Consider the following 16,809-nt stretch of genomic DNA (forward strand, 5'->3'; position numbering starts at 1 on the left):
TTAGACAGATTTGTGAACAATATTTGTGAGAAATGGTCTTTTGTGTGTATAGAAAATGTTTTAGATCTTTGACTTTAGCTCATGAAAAATGGGAGCAAAAACAAAAGTGTTGCGTTTATATTTTTGTTCAGTGTAGAATAACAATTCTATACCTTGACTTGGCACATATTTACACAAGTTAAATGCTACGTTTGGACGGAGTCTTTGATCAACATTTTAATGAGTGGAACACACTCACTTCGACCTGTTTTACATATTTGTGTAATATTGGTCACATCTGCACTGAGTGCTTTTTTTTTCCAGAGAGGGGGTAGGCCACACCCCTCTGTCCCAATACCAAGGGGGGTCAGACATTGTTATAGTTCAGTTAAAATTCGCACCTCCACATTCCTGATTTTTTTTTTTTTTAGCTCTAAGACGTGTGTGAAAATATCTGAGGAGAGAATCCTGAATATGTGCCATCATTAATTCTTCTCACTGCTTTAATTATCTGTTTTATATTTATTGTTTTTATATTCATGTTTTTTTATTTATTGTTTCTATATTCATGTTTTTTCATTTATTGTTTCTATATTCATGTTTTTATATTTGTGTTTTTATATTCATTGTTTTTATATTTGTTTTTACATTTATGGTTTTGTAAATATTGTTTCTATATTTTTGTTTTGATATTTACGCTTTTTATATTTATGTTTTTTATTTATTGTTTTTATATTTGTTTTTTATATTTATTGTTTTATATAATCATTGTTTCTATATTCATGTTTTTATATTGATTGTTTTTGTATTCATTGTTTTTATATTCATGTTTTTAATTTATTGTTTTTATATTAATGGTTTTTATATTTAGTTTTTTTATCTATGTTTTTATATTTAAGATTTTTATATTTATGTTTTTACATTAATTGTTTTTATTTATTTTTTATATCAATTGTTTTTATATGTATGGTTATTAAATTTATGTTGTTTATGGTCATGTCTATCGTCTGTAATGTATGCTGGTCTGTGTAGTTCCACATATCGCACTGTGTCCCAACTGATCCAACAGATCCAACAACTGATCCTCCTGATCCAACAGATCCACCTGTTCCACATGATCCTTCTGATCCAACAGATCCTCCTGATCCAACAGATCCACCTGATCCTCCTGATCCACCAGATCCAACTGATCCTCCTGATCCACCAGATCCACCAGATCCAACTGATCCTCCTGATCCACCAGATCCACCTGATCCACCTGATCCTCCTGATCCACCAGATCCAACTGATCCCCCTGATCCAACAGATCCACCAGATCCACCTGATCCAACTGATCCACCAAGATCCACCAGATCCAACTGATCCTCCGGATCCACCAGATCCTCCTGATCCACCAGATCCACCAGATCCACCTGATCCACCAGATCCAACTGATCCACCTGATCCTCCTGATCCAACAGATCCACCTGATCCACCAGATCCACCTGATCCTCCTGATCCAACAGATCCACTTGATCCAACTGATCCACCAGATCCACCTGATCCTCCTGATCCACCAGATCCACCAGATCCAACTGATCCCCCTGATCCAACAGATCCACCTGATCCAACTGATCCACAAAGATCCACCAGATCCAACTGATCCTCCGGATCCACCAGATCCTCCTGATCCACCAGATCCACCAGATCCAACTGATCCAACTGATCCTCCTGATCCACCAGATCCACCAGATCCACCAGATCCACCTGATCCTCCTGATCCACCAGATCCACCAGATCCAACTGATCCCCCTGATCCAACAGATCCACCAGATCCACCTGATCCAACTGTTCCACAAAGATCCACCAGATCCAACTGATCCTCCGGATCCTCCGGATCCACCAGATCCTCCTGATCCAACAGATCCACCTGATCCACCAGATCCACCTGATCCACCAGATCCACCGGATCCACCAGATCCTCCGGATCCTCCGGATCCACCAGATCCTCCTGATCCAACAGATCCACCAGATCCACCTGATCCACCAGATCCACCTGATCCACCAGATCCAACTGATCCACCTGATCCTCCTGATCCAACAGATCCACCTGATCCACCAGATCCAACTGATCCACCTGATCCTCCTGATCCAACAGATCCACTTGATCCAACTGATCCAACAGATCCAACTGATCAGAATCAGAATCAGAAATACTTTATTGATCCCCGAGGGGAAATTATTTATGTTACAGGTGCTCCTTGCAAGAGAGGAAAGATACGTGAAAATATAAGAAATTTAAACAATAGTATTTACAAATATATAGTTAAATAAACAGGAATTATTAACAAACATAAACGTAAATAAATATATATATATACATATATATATTGTAAACTGAACAAGATTATTTACACAAACAGAATATATACAGTCAGGGTGAATGGGGTTATTGCACAAGTTAAATTAAATTATTGCAGTGTGTGAAAAAGTCTCAGGGCCACTCAGAGGGAGGAGTTGTACAGTTTGATGGCCACAGGCAGGAATGATTTCCTGTGGCGCTCAGTGGTACATCTTGGTGGTATGAGTCTCCCACTGAAAGTACTCTTGTGCCTGACCAGCACATGGTGGAGTGGGTGTGAGACATTGTCCAAGATAGTTCGTAGCTTAGACAGCATCCTCCTCTCTGACACCACCATCAGAGAGTCACACTCCATTCCCACAACGTCACTGGCCTTGCGGATCAGTTTGTTGAGTCTGTTGGCGTCCGCCACCCTCAGCCTGCTGCCCCAGCACACAACAGCATAGAGGATAGCACTGGCCACCACAGACTCATAGAAAATCCTGAGCATAGTCCGGCAGATGTTGAAGGACCTCAGTCGCCTCAGAAAATAGAGACGGCTCTGGCCCTTCCTGTAGAGAGCGTTAGTGTTCTTAGCCCAGTCCAGTTTATTGTCAATGTGTACCCCCAGGTACTTATAGTCCTCTACAATGTCCACACTGACCCCCTGGATGGAAACAGGGGTCACCGGTGTCTTGGTCCTCCTCAGATCCACAGCCAGTTCCTTTGTCTTTGCCACGTTGAGCTGCAGATGGTTCTGCTCACACCATGTGACAAAGTTATCCACAACAGCCCTGTACTCATCCTCATCACCCTTGCTGATACATCCAACTATAGCAGAGTCATCAGAAAACTTCTGAAGATGGCAGGTCTCAGTGCAATAGCTGAAGTCCGTGGTGTAGAGGGTGAAGAGGAAGGGAGAGAGGACAGTCCCCTGCGGGGCCCCGGTATTGCTGACCACTCTGTCTGACACACAGCGTTGCAAGCGCACATACTGTGGTCTGCCAGTCAAGTAGTCTACAATCCAGGACACCAGGGGGGCATCCACCTGCATTGCTGTCAGCTTGTCACCCAGTAGAGCTGGACGGATGGTGTTGAACGCACTAGAGAAGTCAAAAAACATGACCCTCACAGTGCTCGCCGGCTTATCCAAATGGGCGTAGACACGGTTGAGCAGGTAGATGATGGCGTCCTCAACTCCAAGTCGGGGCTGATAGGCGAACTGGAGGGGGTCCAAAAGTGGCTTGACCATGGGCCGGAGCTGCTCCAAGACGAGTCTCTCCAGGGTCTTCATGATGTGGGAGGTCAATGCCACGGGTCTGTAGTCCTTGGAGCCACTGGGACGCGACGTCTTTGGCACAGGAACGAGGCAGGATGTCTTCCACAGCAAGGGGACCCTCTGGAGACTCAGGCTCATGTTGAAGACATGCTGAAGTACTCCACATAGCTGGGGGGCACAGGCTTTGAGCACCCTGGGGCTGACACCATCAGGGCCTGCAGCCTTATTTGAGTGGAGTCTCATCAGCTGTCTTCTCACATGGTCAGCAGTGAAGCACATTGTGGAGGTGATGACACGTGGGGGAGGGGTGTAGTCCTCATGATGGAGAGAGCAGTCAGTCTGACCACGGGGAGAGGAGGTGTGAGGAGGAGGAGGAGGGGGGGTCAAGCAGGAGGGTGTTGAGGTGTGAGAGGGAGGAGTGGGGGAGGAGGGCGGAGTGGGAGATGGTTGACCAAGACAGACAGCAGAAGAGTCAGGGGGGGGATGGGCAGGGCCAGTAGTGTCAAATCTGTTAAAAAACAGATTCAGTTCATTGGCCCTGTCCATGCTGCCTTCAACTCCTCTGTGGTTGTTGGTCCTGAAGCCAGTGATGGTCCTCATTCCACTCCAGACCTCTCTCATGTTGTTCTGCTGGAGTTTCCTCTCCAGCTTCCTCCTGTACCTCTCCTTAGCCTCCCTGATCTTCATCTTCAGCTCCCCCTGTATTGTTCTCACCTCCTCCCTGTTACCAGCTCTGAAGGCCCTCTTCTTTGAGTTGAGTTGATCCACCTGATCCACCTGATCCAAATGATCCACCTGATCCAACTGATCCAATCAATCAATTTTATTTATAAAGCCCAATATCACAAATCACAATTTGCCTCACAGGGCTTTACAGCATACGACATCCCTCTGTCCTTAGGACCCTCACAGCGGATCCAACTGATCCAACTGAAGCTGTTATAACAGAGCTGAGAATCACTGAGGTGTTGGTATAAATACAGTGACACTTGCACTGATGCTGATTTTTTTAATTGCTTAAACACATTTTGTTGCGACATCGTCTGTAACTATAAATACATTAATGACAGCAGAGATGAGAGACGGGTCGGACCATCGTCTGTAACTATAAATAAATTAATGACAGCAGAGACGAGAGACGGGTTGGACCTTCGTCTGTAACTATAACTAAATTAATGACAGCAGAGATGACAGACGGGTCGGACCATCGTCTGTAACTATAAATACATTAATGACAGCAGAGACAACAGACGGGTCGGACCATCGTCTGTAACTATAAATAAATTAATGACAGCAGAGACGAGAGACAGGTCGGACCTTCGTCTGTAACTTTAACTAAATTAATGACAGCAGAGATGACAGACAGGTCGGACCATCGTCTGTAACTATAAATAAATTAATGGCGCCAAAGACAATAGACGGGTTGGAACACCGTCTGTAACTATTAATAAATTAATGACGGCAGAGACAACAGACGGGTCGGACCATCATCTGTAACTATAAATAAATTAATGACAGCAGAGACGACAGACAGGTTGGACCGCCGTCTGTAACTATAAATATCTTTACGTTACAGCTGAAAGTAACAACACATGCTCTCTAAAACTGTGACATACTTCCTGTTTTCTACCCGACTGTTGTTGTCAGCGTGACGTCACAGTGATGCGTTAGATACACCGCTCCAAACATTTAACCCTCTGATCCACCTGCAGGCTGACCTCAAAGGTCAAGGGTCGTCAGTGTCTCACAGCAACACAAAGAACAATCTGTCACTGTTCTCAGCTCAGAGTCTGAAACCTGTGGAACATCTCTGTGACCGTATCACTCAGACCTCCACTCTCAGATCTCCGCCCTCAGACCTCCACACTCAGATCTACTTCACTGCTCCACCTCCACGTAAACACACTTAAACTAAATATTTCAGTGTTAAGTTCAACCACAGCCTGGTGGAGACACCAGAGGTCCAGAGAGACGTCTCCTTGCTGAGGACACAGCTCAGGACACTGCTGAGGACACAGTGATGAATATCAAGTCCTCTGCTGGAGGACGACATGAACACGTCACCAGCGGGTTAAAGACAAATGTCTAAGGGGCTGAAAAGTTGTCATGACACTGTGTGACATCACGAGTCTGTGTGACATCACGTTATGTGACTGTCACAGATAACTAATGATGACACATGTCAGTATGGTCTTTATCTCAGACAAACAAATTCACTTCCTGTCCTGAGGGATGTGTGTGCATACTGACTTGTAGAGCGTGAGGTCCGTCTGGAGGTCTGCAGAGACTTTGGGGATGGATGGCGGCGGGTGTCTGGTGTCCTGAGGGTGACGCGTCTCGATGGCCTCCTGAGGACTCAGGTGAACGGTGACGGGAATGACGGGCAGGATGCTGATGTACCTGAAACAAGATGACAGTCATCATGTTCACAGACGTTACAAACACTTGACAACGTGACCACAGATCAGCAGGAACATTATATTTTTTTCCTGTCACTGCAGGTCATTCTTGATGTTTGTGTTTGTTTTTCTGATCACTAATAAATACAAAAGGGGGCGTGGCTTGACCACTGATTGATTGGGTCGGGCAGGTGGGTGGAGCTTTGGTGCTTTGGTGTCAAGGTCCCACCCACACACCTGCACAGGCTAAGTGATGTCACCAGGGCAGGATGGCGGCGACCATACAGGGATATTCTACAGTGGGAGGAAGTGGAGACGCGTCGGCCATCTTTATCTAAAGCCTGTTTTAATGGTTAACTGTTACACAGTGAACCAGAATAATTCAACCAGCTCTGTGTGTTGGCTCATTTCTCTGCTCCCCAGTTCATCACACTGTGAACCGCTGATGAGAGCTAACACTAGCTAACCTAGTTAGTGGTTAGTTAGAGGCTAATTAGTGGTTAGTTAGAGGCTAGTTAGTGGTTAGATAGTGGTTAGTTAGAGGTAAATTAGTGGTTAGTGAGAGGTTAGATAGTGGTAAGTTAGAGGTTAGTTAGAGATTAGTTAGTGATTAGTTAATGGTTAGTTAGAGGCTAGTTAGTGGTTAGATAGTGGTTAGTTAGAGGTTAATTAGTGGTTAGTGAGAGGTTAGATAGTGGTAAGTTAATGGTTAGTTAGAGGTTAGTTACAGTTAAGTTAGATGCTCCATGTCTCCAGAGCCAGTCTATGACACCCACATAACACACACGCTGCCCCGCCCCTGATATCTATCTCTGAGGGCGACAGCTCACATCTAACATCAACCTTGAGTCAGCAGCGTGATGACCTCAGACAGATGGACTCAGGTTCAGCTCACCTTTTGGCTAATGTGATGTTGTAGTAACTGAAGAGTGACGGCCAGTGTCTGAAGGACAGCCTCCTCCAGCCCTCCTCATCCTCGGCTCCCCAGGTAATTTGAGGCACAGCGGGGGGTGGGGCCTGGGGGAGGGGCCCTGCCCTGGCAGCGCTGTGGTGGCCCTGTGATTGGTTCTCAGGTAAGGGGGTCGGATCCGGTGCAGGGTGGATGCTGAGGGTGCTGGTAGGATCGCCTCCACGGAAGACGGGGGCCACGCCCAGGTGAGGAGCCAGGCCACCTCCCCCAGGATCTCCCAGAGGGCTTTGCTCAGACACCTGCGCTGCCAGGTAGGTGCGTATTCCTGCAGGGTCGGTGTAGACCAGGATGCCGATCCAGATCACCGTGCCAACCTGAAACACGCAAGTCATCAGAGGGTGAAGAACAGTGTGTTCCTTTATGTTCATATTTACATTCATCTCATCACACATGACATCACACTGTTACATCATCAGGTGTCGCTCATCACTCCTCCACCTGCTGTCACAACAAACACACACACACACTGTACAGGATACACACTATACACACACAGTGAGGTCACGGCATCTCACCATGATGATGCGCTGAGCGAGGCGTGTGCGTGCCAGGAAGTAGACGACACGCAGCCTCTTGGGGAGCCTCAGGTTCCTGAAGGTGGGGGTCTGCAGGGTAATGGTGTGGGGGGAGGGCCGCGGGGGAGGGGGCACCTCACGTGGACGCAGCGGACCGGGCTTGGGCGGTGGAAGTCCTGCTTCAGCTGGCAGGCGGCGGTTCAAATCAGCCAGCTGAGAGAGAGTGAACGGAAAGGTTTTGACGCAAGGGTTGGGGGGTAAAAAAAATGAGCTGATGACCAAAATGATTGACAGTTTTATTAATCACATATGTTACATCTAACATGTGCTCTTTATCTGAGCTGTGTGTATGTGTGTGTGTGTGTGTGTGTGTGTGTGTGTGCTCACCTCCATCCGTCTGATGTCAATCGACAGAACTGTGGTGAAGAAGAACATTTGCAGGAAGAAGTCAGAGACCAGACCGACCACGGCGAACAGGCAGAACTCCTGTTAGACACACACAGCACGGGTTAGCATTATGCTAAATCTGTAAGCACCTGTTCCTGCTAACATGCTACACATGTTAGCATCTCTGACTGCAGTATAATAACAATGTGCAAACTGCTAACATGCTACATAGATTAGCATCTCTGTCTACAGTATAATCACAGTGTGCTAACTGCTAACATGCTACACAGGTTAGCATCTCTGTCTACAGTATAATCACAGTGTGCTAACTGCTAACATGCTACACAGGTTAGCATCACTGACTGCAGTATAATCACAGTGTGCTAACTGCTAACATGCTACACAGGTTAGCATCTCTGTTTACAGTATAGTCACAGTGTGCTAACTGCTAACATTCTACACAGGTTAGCATCTCTGACTGACGTATAATAACAGTGCTAACTGCTAACATGCTACAGTTTGTTATGAGGAGAAACGTCAGTTTTTTGGACAGAATGTGTTGACAGACAGACGATCATCATGTTGATAAACACACAATGTCAAAATCAGAATCAGAATAAACTTTAATGTCCTCAAGGAGGAAATTTGTGTTGGACGTTCAGTGCCTGGTAGCTGTAAACCCATTAAATCACAAACATACAATTTACATATGTCCACGAACATCAATAGACTACAAATTACTGTGGTGTCTGGATTAACCATCAGATTGCACTGAACGTTCACAAATAATATTGCACACAGATGTCTCAGTGATGAACACATGATGTATGAACACATGAAGTTCGATGTATGACCACATGATGTATGAACACATGAAGTCTGGGTGTGTTACCTGGATAGCAGGGACCAGGGTGAAGTATCCGATGAGGATGATGCAGAGTTCGGTGGCCATGTTCTTCATGATGGACCAGCTCTCATTACTGAGACCTGCAGGACAAACACAACATTAACGAGTGAATGACACACACATCATCAGATTTATAACTGTACAGATGAGACACTGAGTGCTCTATGTGTGCTCTATGTGTGTGCTCTGAGTGTGCTCTGTGTGTGCTCTGTGTGTCCTCTGTGTGTGCTCTGTGTGTGCTCTGTGTGTGCTCTGTGTGTCCTCTGTGTGTGTGCTCTGTGTGTGCTCTGTGTGTGCTCTGTGTGTGCTCTGTGTGTGCTCTGTGTGTGTCCTCTGTGTGTGCTCTGTGTGTGCTCTGTGTTTGTGCTCTGTGTGTCCTCTGTGTGTGCTCTGTGTGTCCTCTGTGTGTGCACTCTGTGTCCTCTGTGTGCTCTGTGTGTCCTCTGTGTGTGCTCTGTGTGTCCTCTGTGTCCTCTCGGTGTTCTCTGTGTGCTCTGTGTGTGTGCTGTGTGTCCTCTGTGTGTGCTCTGTGTGTCCTCTGTGTCCTCTGTGTGTGCTCTGTGTGGCCTCTGTGTGTGCTCTGTGTCCTCTCTGTGTCCTCTGTGTGTGCTCTGTGTGGTCTCTGTGTGTGCTCTGTGTGTGTCCTCTGTGTGTGCTCTGTGTGTGTCCTCTGTGTGTGCTCTGTGTGTGTCCTCTGTGTGCGCTCTGTGTGCTCTGTGTGTCCTGTGTGTCCTCTGTAAGTCCTCTAAAGTGTGCTCTGTGTGTCCTCTGTGTGTCCTCTAAAGTGCTCTGTGTGTGCTCTGTGTGTCCTCTAAAGTGTGCTCTGTGTGTGCTCTGTGTGTCCTCTAAAGTGTGCTCTGTGTGTCCTCTGTGTGTCCTCTGTGTGTCCTCTGTGTGTCCTCTGTGTGTCCTCTGTGTGTCCTCTGTGTGTCCTCTGTGTGTCCTCTGTGTGTCCTCTGTGTGTCCTCTGTGTGTCCTCTGTGTGTCCTCTGTGTGTCCTCTGTGTGTCCTCTGTGTGTCCTCTGTGTGTCCTCTGTGTGTCCTCTGTGTGTCCTCTGTGTGTCCTCTGTGTGTCCTCTGTGTGTCCTCTGTGTGTCCTCTGTGTGTCCTCTGTGTGTCCTCTGTGTGTCCTCTGTGTGTCCTCTGTGTGTCCTCTGTGTGTCCTCTGTGTGTCCTCTGTGTGTCCTCTGTGTGTCCTCTGTGTGTCCTCTGTGTGTCCTCTGTGTGTCCTCTGTGTGTCCTCTGTGTGTCCTCTGTGTGTCCTCTGTGTGTCCTCTGTGTGTCCTCTGTGTGTCCTCTGTGTGTCCTCTGTGTGTCCTCTGTGTGTCCTCTGTGTGTCCTCTGTGTGTCCTCTGTGTGTCCTCTGTGTGTCCTCTGTGTGTCCTCTGTGTGTCCTCTGTGTGTCCTCTGTGTGTCCTCTGTGTGTCCTCTGTGTGTCCTCTGTGTGTCCTCTGTGTGTCCTCTGTGTGTCCTCTGTGTGTCCTCTGTGTGTGCTCTGTGTGTCCTCTGTGTGTCCTCTGTGTGTCCTCTGTGTGTGCTCTGTGTGTCCTCTAAAGTGTGCTCTGTGTGTCCTCTGTGTGTCCTCTGTGTGTCCTCTGTGTGTGCTCTGTGTGTCCTCTAAAGTGTGCTCTGTGTGTCCTCTGTGTGTCCTCTGTGTGTCCTCTGTGTGTGCTCTGTGTGTCCTCTAAAGTGTGCTCTGTGTGTCCTCTGTGTGTCCTCTGTGTGTCCTCTGTGTGTGCTCTGTGTGTCCTCTAAAGTGTGCTCTGTGTGTCCTCTAAAGTGTCCTCTGTGTGTCCTCTAAAGTGTGCTCTGTGTGTCCTCCGTGTGTCCTCTGTGTGTCCTGTGTGTGTGCTCTGTGTGTCCTCTAAAGTGTCCTCTGTGTGTCCTCTAAAGTGTGCTCTGTGTGTCCTCTGTGTGTCCTCTGTGTGTCCTCTGTGTGTGCTCTGTGTGTCCTCTAAAGTGTGCTCTGTGTGTCCTCTAAAGTGTCCTCTGTGTGTCCTCTAAAGTGTGCTCTGTGTGTCCTCCGTGTGTCCTCTGTGTGTCCTGTGTGTGTGCTCTGTGTGTCCTCTAAAGTGTCCTCTGTGTGTCCTCTAAAGTGTTCTCTGTGTGTCCTCTGTGTGTGCTGTGTGTGCTCTGTGTGTGTCCTCTCACCCTGAGCGATGCGTAGTTTGACCTCCAGGTCAACGGGCGTGGACACCACAGACTTGGTGAGGACCAGGACGTTCTCCAGACCAATGACCACCACCAGGTACGGAAAGATCTCCCTGCAGACAGACAGATGGACGGACAGAGAGACAGACATTAGGAAGTGAGCTGAGACTGAGGGGACATGCTGGACATGATGACGAGACATGTCTCCATAGACACGAGACAGTCTGGACTCAGGTGAGGACGAGTCTCTGACTGAAATCAAATGTGTCTACATAAGAGCTGATTACACGACCCATCAGGTGACCTATCAGGTGACCCATCAGGTGACCTATCAGGCAACCTATCAGGTGACCTATCAGGCGACCCATCAGGTGACCCATCAGGTGACAGATCAGGTGACCCATCAGGCGACCCATCAGATGACCCATCAGGTGACCCATCAGGTGACCCATCAGGTGACCCAACAGGCGACCCATCAGGCGACCCATCAGATGACCCATCAGGTGATCCATCAGGTGACCCATCAGGTGACCTATCAGGTGACCTATCAGGTGACCCATCAGGTGACCTATCAGGTGACCCATCAAGTGACCCATCAGGTGACATATCAGGTGACACATCAGGCGACCCAACAGGTGACACATCAGGTGACCCATCAGGCGACCCAAGAGGTGACCCATCAGGGGTAGAGCTTAGATTCTCTGCCCGAGCCCGCAGGCCCAAGCCGGGTCGGACCGGGACCTCATCAGAGGTTGGGACAGTAAGGACAGTGAAGACATTCATCATGTCAGACTCAAAGAGATGTGACATCAGAGCTGTGTCCTGAGTCACTGAATATGACATGACGTGTCCCCGCTGGCGTCCAGCTGTCAGAGCCTCACCGTCCTCTTCCTCACCTGATGTGATGTCATCATATCTGCTGATAGGCTGAGGGACGTTAACGAGGCCGATATCAGCCAATTACGTGCTGCGTCCTTATGAGGAACATGAAATGACCTTTACAGATTTCCACCACACATTTACAGACTGTTGTTAACTCATTTCCTGTCTCTCTGAACTCTGAACTAAAGGTTACATCATTTCCTCCAAACTTCCTCAGACCTGTCCCCGTCCCTCAGGCCAGTTTGCTTGCTACTCCCTCAACACACACCAGGAACCGGAAGTCAGGCGCTACTGCTCTCTGGCGTCCTCCATCACTTTGGCGCCATTAAGTGTCACTTTCTGCAGGACCTAAATCTTTGCCTAATCTGTGACTACACACCGCCGCAGACTCCTTTTGGAGTCTTCGCGTGTAAGGTTCCATTTGTGGCTCAAAAGAAATGCTAAAAACTAGGGAAAGTAGCCTCACGACTACTACAACAAGCTTACTACGTCACCACACATTACTCCATTACATCCAGGCCGGCTTCCTCAGTTCCAGCGCTCCAGTGGACTTCCCTGCCAGGCCCGCAGCCACAGTTGTCTCCCCGCCACACTCTTCACCGGCACTCCCCATGGAGCAACGGGGCTCCCCTCCCCCTCCTGGTCCATTGTTCCCCCCAACTACTGCCATAGTGGGGGACTCCACAATGAGAAATATCCGCTTTTTTAACGCCACCACTTATGTTTTCCAGGAGCCACTGTCTCAAAAATCATAGACAAACTCCCAGATTTACTCGAATCTTTTCCAGACTCCATCAAACGCATCATTTTGCACCTCGGTATGAATGATGTTGTCCAGTGTCAGTCTGAACTGCTGAAGAAGGACTTTAACAGTCTATTCACCACTCTGAAAGACTGGGGGAAGTCAATCTTCATTAGCTGGCCTCTTCCCACAGCAAACTCCTCTCCCTCCATTCTTGGATCCGCAACGCCTGCAGTACCCTTGGTTTTAATTTTGTTGACAACTTTAACTTATTTTGTAATCGCCCCTCTTTCTATCAGCAGGACGGACTGCACCTGAGTAAATTAGGTAGCCGCATGCTTGCAGCCAACATACAGTACACTGTACACGGCATGGCGCGCATACACACACGCGTGACTGTTTACACGCTACACCCCCTCCTCAGCGCTTTCTTCTTCTTCTTAAACTACGATGCCCTCTGTGAGCTCTGTGAGTACTGCCTCCCGTAACCACCCCCCCTACAGGCGCCAACTGCCACTGCCACTAATGTCTACAGATAGCTCCAAGTGCAATAGCACTGTTTCTGGGTTGTATCTAAGTCATCCTACAGAACCCGGCCCTTCTCATACTGCCACCACAGATTACGTCTTCCGTTCCACAAACATTCCTGTTTTAATTACCGATAGACCGTATCCAGTGAAGCCTCACAATATTCCCAAATGCTATCAGAACTTATTCCCTATTAATTGCACTGCTACTCTTGACATGCACACATGCATCTGTTTCGCATTATTGAACGCCTGATCAATAGCCAATAAATCATTCATTTTGAATGATTTCTTTGTTGCCAAGGGTTTGGACTGCCTGCTGATAATAGAGACCTGGCAGAAAGAGCAGGAATCTGTTTCAGTGATTGAACTTTGTCCTCCAAACTGCTCTTTCTCCTGTGCCCCGCGGGCCTCGGGCCGTGGTGGGGGACTAGCCATAGTCCACAGAGACTGTTTTACTACCTGCAAGTTGAGCACTGGATCTTTTTCGACGTTTGAAGTTTTGATGACCAAAATTGGTCGCTCCAACCGATTTTATTGTTGTGTAATTTATCGCCCCCCCAGACATAAATGGTGCTTTTCTGTCTGATTTTAGTGAGATTTTATAATCTATCATTCATTATGAAAGAATCCTCCTGGCTGGTGACTTTAACATACATGTAAATGATAACATTAACAGCTTCGCTGCAAACTTTCTAAATATCACAGAGTCATTTAACCTGAAACAGCATATATCTGGTCCCACGCACATTAAGGGTAACACTCTGGATCTGGTTTTCACTTTTGGTTTGATTGTCACGGATGTTAGTACTGAGGATTTGCTTGTAACTGACCACAAAAGTGTTCTATTCAATCTATGACTTGATGCTGATGTTTCACCAAGGAAGCAAGCAAAAAGTTCACGCATCCTTAACAGTCTCTCGGCGGGAAAATTTTCTGCTGCTTTTGACTGCCGTGCAGGCCAAGCTTAGTCACCTCATGTGGACGTAGATTCTCTCGTTCATGCTTTCAACTCCCACTGCTCCACAATTTTAGATGAAATAACCCCCACAGTTACCCGTACCATCAGACCTGTTAACTACTCTCCTTGGGTAAATAACCAGATCCACAGCCACAAACACAAATATTAAAAAATAGAATGGCTTTGGAAAACCACCAAACTCCAGGTCCACCGTCTCGATCTCAAAGATCTGTTAACAGAGCTCAATGTGCTGATTAAGAACGCAAGGGCTGCTTGTTTTGCTAACCTGATCACATCCAGCAGGCGAAACCCCAGAGTCTTATTCCAGACTATTAATAACATTATCAGTCCTCCACTCCCCTCAGTCCCTGTTTCCTCCAATCAGGATTGTAATAATTTTCTGTCTTTTTTGTGAATAAGATTGTTGCTGTTAGTATCACCCCCTCCAATGCCTCCCCTCCAACCTGTCCACCCAGGCTGGTTTCTCTAAGCAGTTTCCCCTCTATCACTCTGCAGGATATTGCTGAGCTAGTGAGCAGGTTGAAGTGCTTTAAAGTGGTTCGCCTCCTACCTCAGTGAGAGAAGCTTCTCAGTAGCTGTTACCCCTTTTGTGTCTGACCCCGCCCCACTGTCATGTGGCCTGCCTCAGGGTTCTGTTCTGGCCCCTATACTGTTCTCCCTGTATATGCTTCCCCTTGGCCGCATCATTAGTAATTTCAAAGACGTTTCCTATCATTGTTATGCAGATGACATCCAACTATACCTGTCATTTAAACCAGATAACAGACGAAATCAACATACTCCATGAATGTCTGTCTGCTATCAAGAACTGGATGGCCAACAACTTCCTCCAACTAAACGCAGACAAGACTGAGGTTCTTATTACTGCGGATGACTCTACGGTCTCTAAGTTGGTCAACCACATGGGGTCACTGGCACATAACATCAGGTCTGACCTCAGGAACCTTGGAGTAATTTTTGACCAAAACATGCTGTTTGAAAAACATGTTAATTCTCTGTCCCGCTCATGCTTCTTCCACCTCAGAAACCTTGCAAAACTCAGGTCCATCGTCTCACACTCAGAACTGGAAATGGCCATCCATGTATTTATTTCATCCCGGCTTGACTACTGCAATCCACTATTCACCTGCCTCAGTAAAACATCTCTGGACCGTTTACAACTCGTCCAAAATGCCGCTGCTCACTCGGTCACATAAGTCTTGCCATATCACCCCCATCCTGGCGTCCCTGCACTGGCTTCCTGTTCACTTTAAATTCCAAAGTAACAGTAACTCCACAAAGTAGCCCCCGCTTACACCTGCGAGCTCCTCAACCCTTACATCTCCAACCGGTCACTGAGGTCTTCTAACCAGGGGATCCTGGCTGTGCCTCGGACAAGGGTGAAAACTCGAGGTGACCGAGCTTTTCAATCTGTGGCCCCAAAGCTTTGGGACTCCTTGCCCTTGGACCTGAGATACTTAGCCTCTGTCCCTATTTTTAAGATACAATTGAAGACACACCTTTTTAGGCAGGCATTTGGACAATAGATTGTTGTTTAGGTTGCAATGTATCTTTTGCTGTTTGTACTTGCTGTGTTTTCTATTAATTTAACTGTTTGTATATTTATTGTGAAGCAATTTGTGACTTCTAGCTGTGAAAGGTGCTGTATAAATAAAGATTTACTTACTTACTTACTTACTGTCCTTCAGACATCTCTCAGCCCTGTCCCCATCCCTCAGCCCTGTCCCCGTCCCTCAGACGTCCCTCAGCCCTGTCCCCGTCCCTCAGACCTGTCCCCGTCCCTCAGACCTGTTCTAAGAGTCCTGCTAACAAACCAAACCAGACTAAGGTCTGACAAGCGTCCGTACCCTCCGTTGAGCGTCGGCGTGAGTCCAAACAGCGTGCAGAGTCCCACAGACATGAGCAGAGAGCTGAGGACGGTGACCACAGCGGCCAGAGCCAGACCCCACTTTGACTTCACCATGTCGATCTTCCCTGCAGGAGGAAGAGGAGGAGAGTCACATGATAAAGACTTCAGTCAGTTCATTAAATATATCAGCTGTTAACATAAACAGTAAACACCATCATGAGTGTGTGTGTGTGTGTGTGTGTGTGTGTGTGTGATATACTGAGGGTGTCATCAATCAATCAATTTTATTTATAAAGCCCAATATCACAAATCACAATTTGCCTCACAGGGCTTTACAGCATACGACATCCCTCTGTCCTTAGGACCCTCACAGCTGATCAGGAAAAACTCCCCAAAAAACCCTTTAACGGGGAAAAAACGGTAGAAAGCTCAGGAAGAGCAACTGAGGAGGGATCCCTCTTCCAGGACGGACAGACGTGCAATAGATGTCGTACAGAACAGATCAACAGGTCTCACAGATTGATGTGTGTGTTATCACAGACAGACAGAGCAAGACAGACAGACAGACAGACAGACAGACAGAGCAGGACTGACGTGTGGAGAAATAGATGTAGGCAAACAGGATGATGTAGGTGGTGACTAGAGGGATGAGCTCAGCGATGCCGATCTCCTCTTTGAAGTGGACATGAACCATGTGATCGTCTCTCAGGCTGCAGTTAGATGATGGGTAGAGCTGCTTCAGACGAGACCGCAGGCTGCTCAGGAAGCTGAGGGGGAGGAGACACATCTTCATCATCATCACCATCATCATCACCACCACCATCATCATCATCACCATCATCATCATCATCACCATCACCACCATCATCACCATCACCATCACCATCATCACCATCATCATCATCACCATCATCACCATC

The 16,809-nt window shown here is 47.5% G+C and overlaps 2 protein-coding genes across 2 annotated transcripts in view; both read right to left on the reverse strand.

Moving 5' to 3' along the window:
- Positions 1-16,809, reverse strand: part of scap (SREBF chaperone) — a 69,018-nt gene that overhangs the window by 15,834 nt on the left and 36,375 nt on the right. Inside the window, 8 exon segments of the mRNA XM_050047896.1 lie at positions 5,829-5,978; positions 6,873-7,261; positions 7,463-7,675; positions 7,850-7,948; positions 8,742-8,836; positions 10,908-11,020; positions 15,888-16,014; positions 16,484-16,807. Coding sequence (XP_049903853.1) covers positions 5,829-5,978; positions 6,873-7,261; positions 7,463-7,675; positions 7,850-7,948; positions 8,742-8,836; positions 10,908-11,020; positions 15,888-16,014; positions 16,484-16,807 — 1,510 coding nt within the window.
- Positions 11,027-12,370, reverse strand: LOC126391558 (mucin-1-like). Its single transcript, XM_050046404.1, has one exon. The coding sequence runs from the start codon at positions 11,748-11,750 to the stop codon at positions 11,166-11,168; it is 585 nt and encodes a 194-aa protein (XP_049902361.1). The 5' UTR covers positions 11,751-12,370; the 3' UTR covers positions 11,027-11,165.

The sequence above is a fragment of the Epinephelus moara genome, chromosome 6, assembly GCF_006386435.1.
Source record: "Epinephelus moara isolate mb chromosome 6, YSFRI_EMoa_1.0, whole genome shotgun sequence".
NCBI lineage: Eukaryota > Metazoa > Chordata > Actinopteri > Perciformes > Serranidae > Epinephelus > Epinephelus moara.

Excerpts from the sequence above, each read along its gene's own strand:
- LOC126391558 (XM_050046404.1), bottom strand. The coding sequence starts at position 11,750 with ATGTCATATTCAGTGACTCAGGACACAGCTCTGATGTCACATCTCTTT.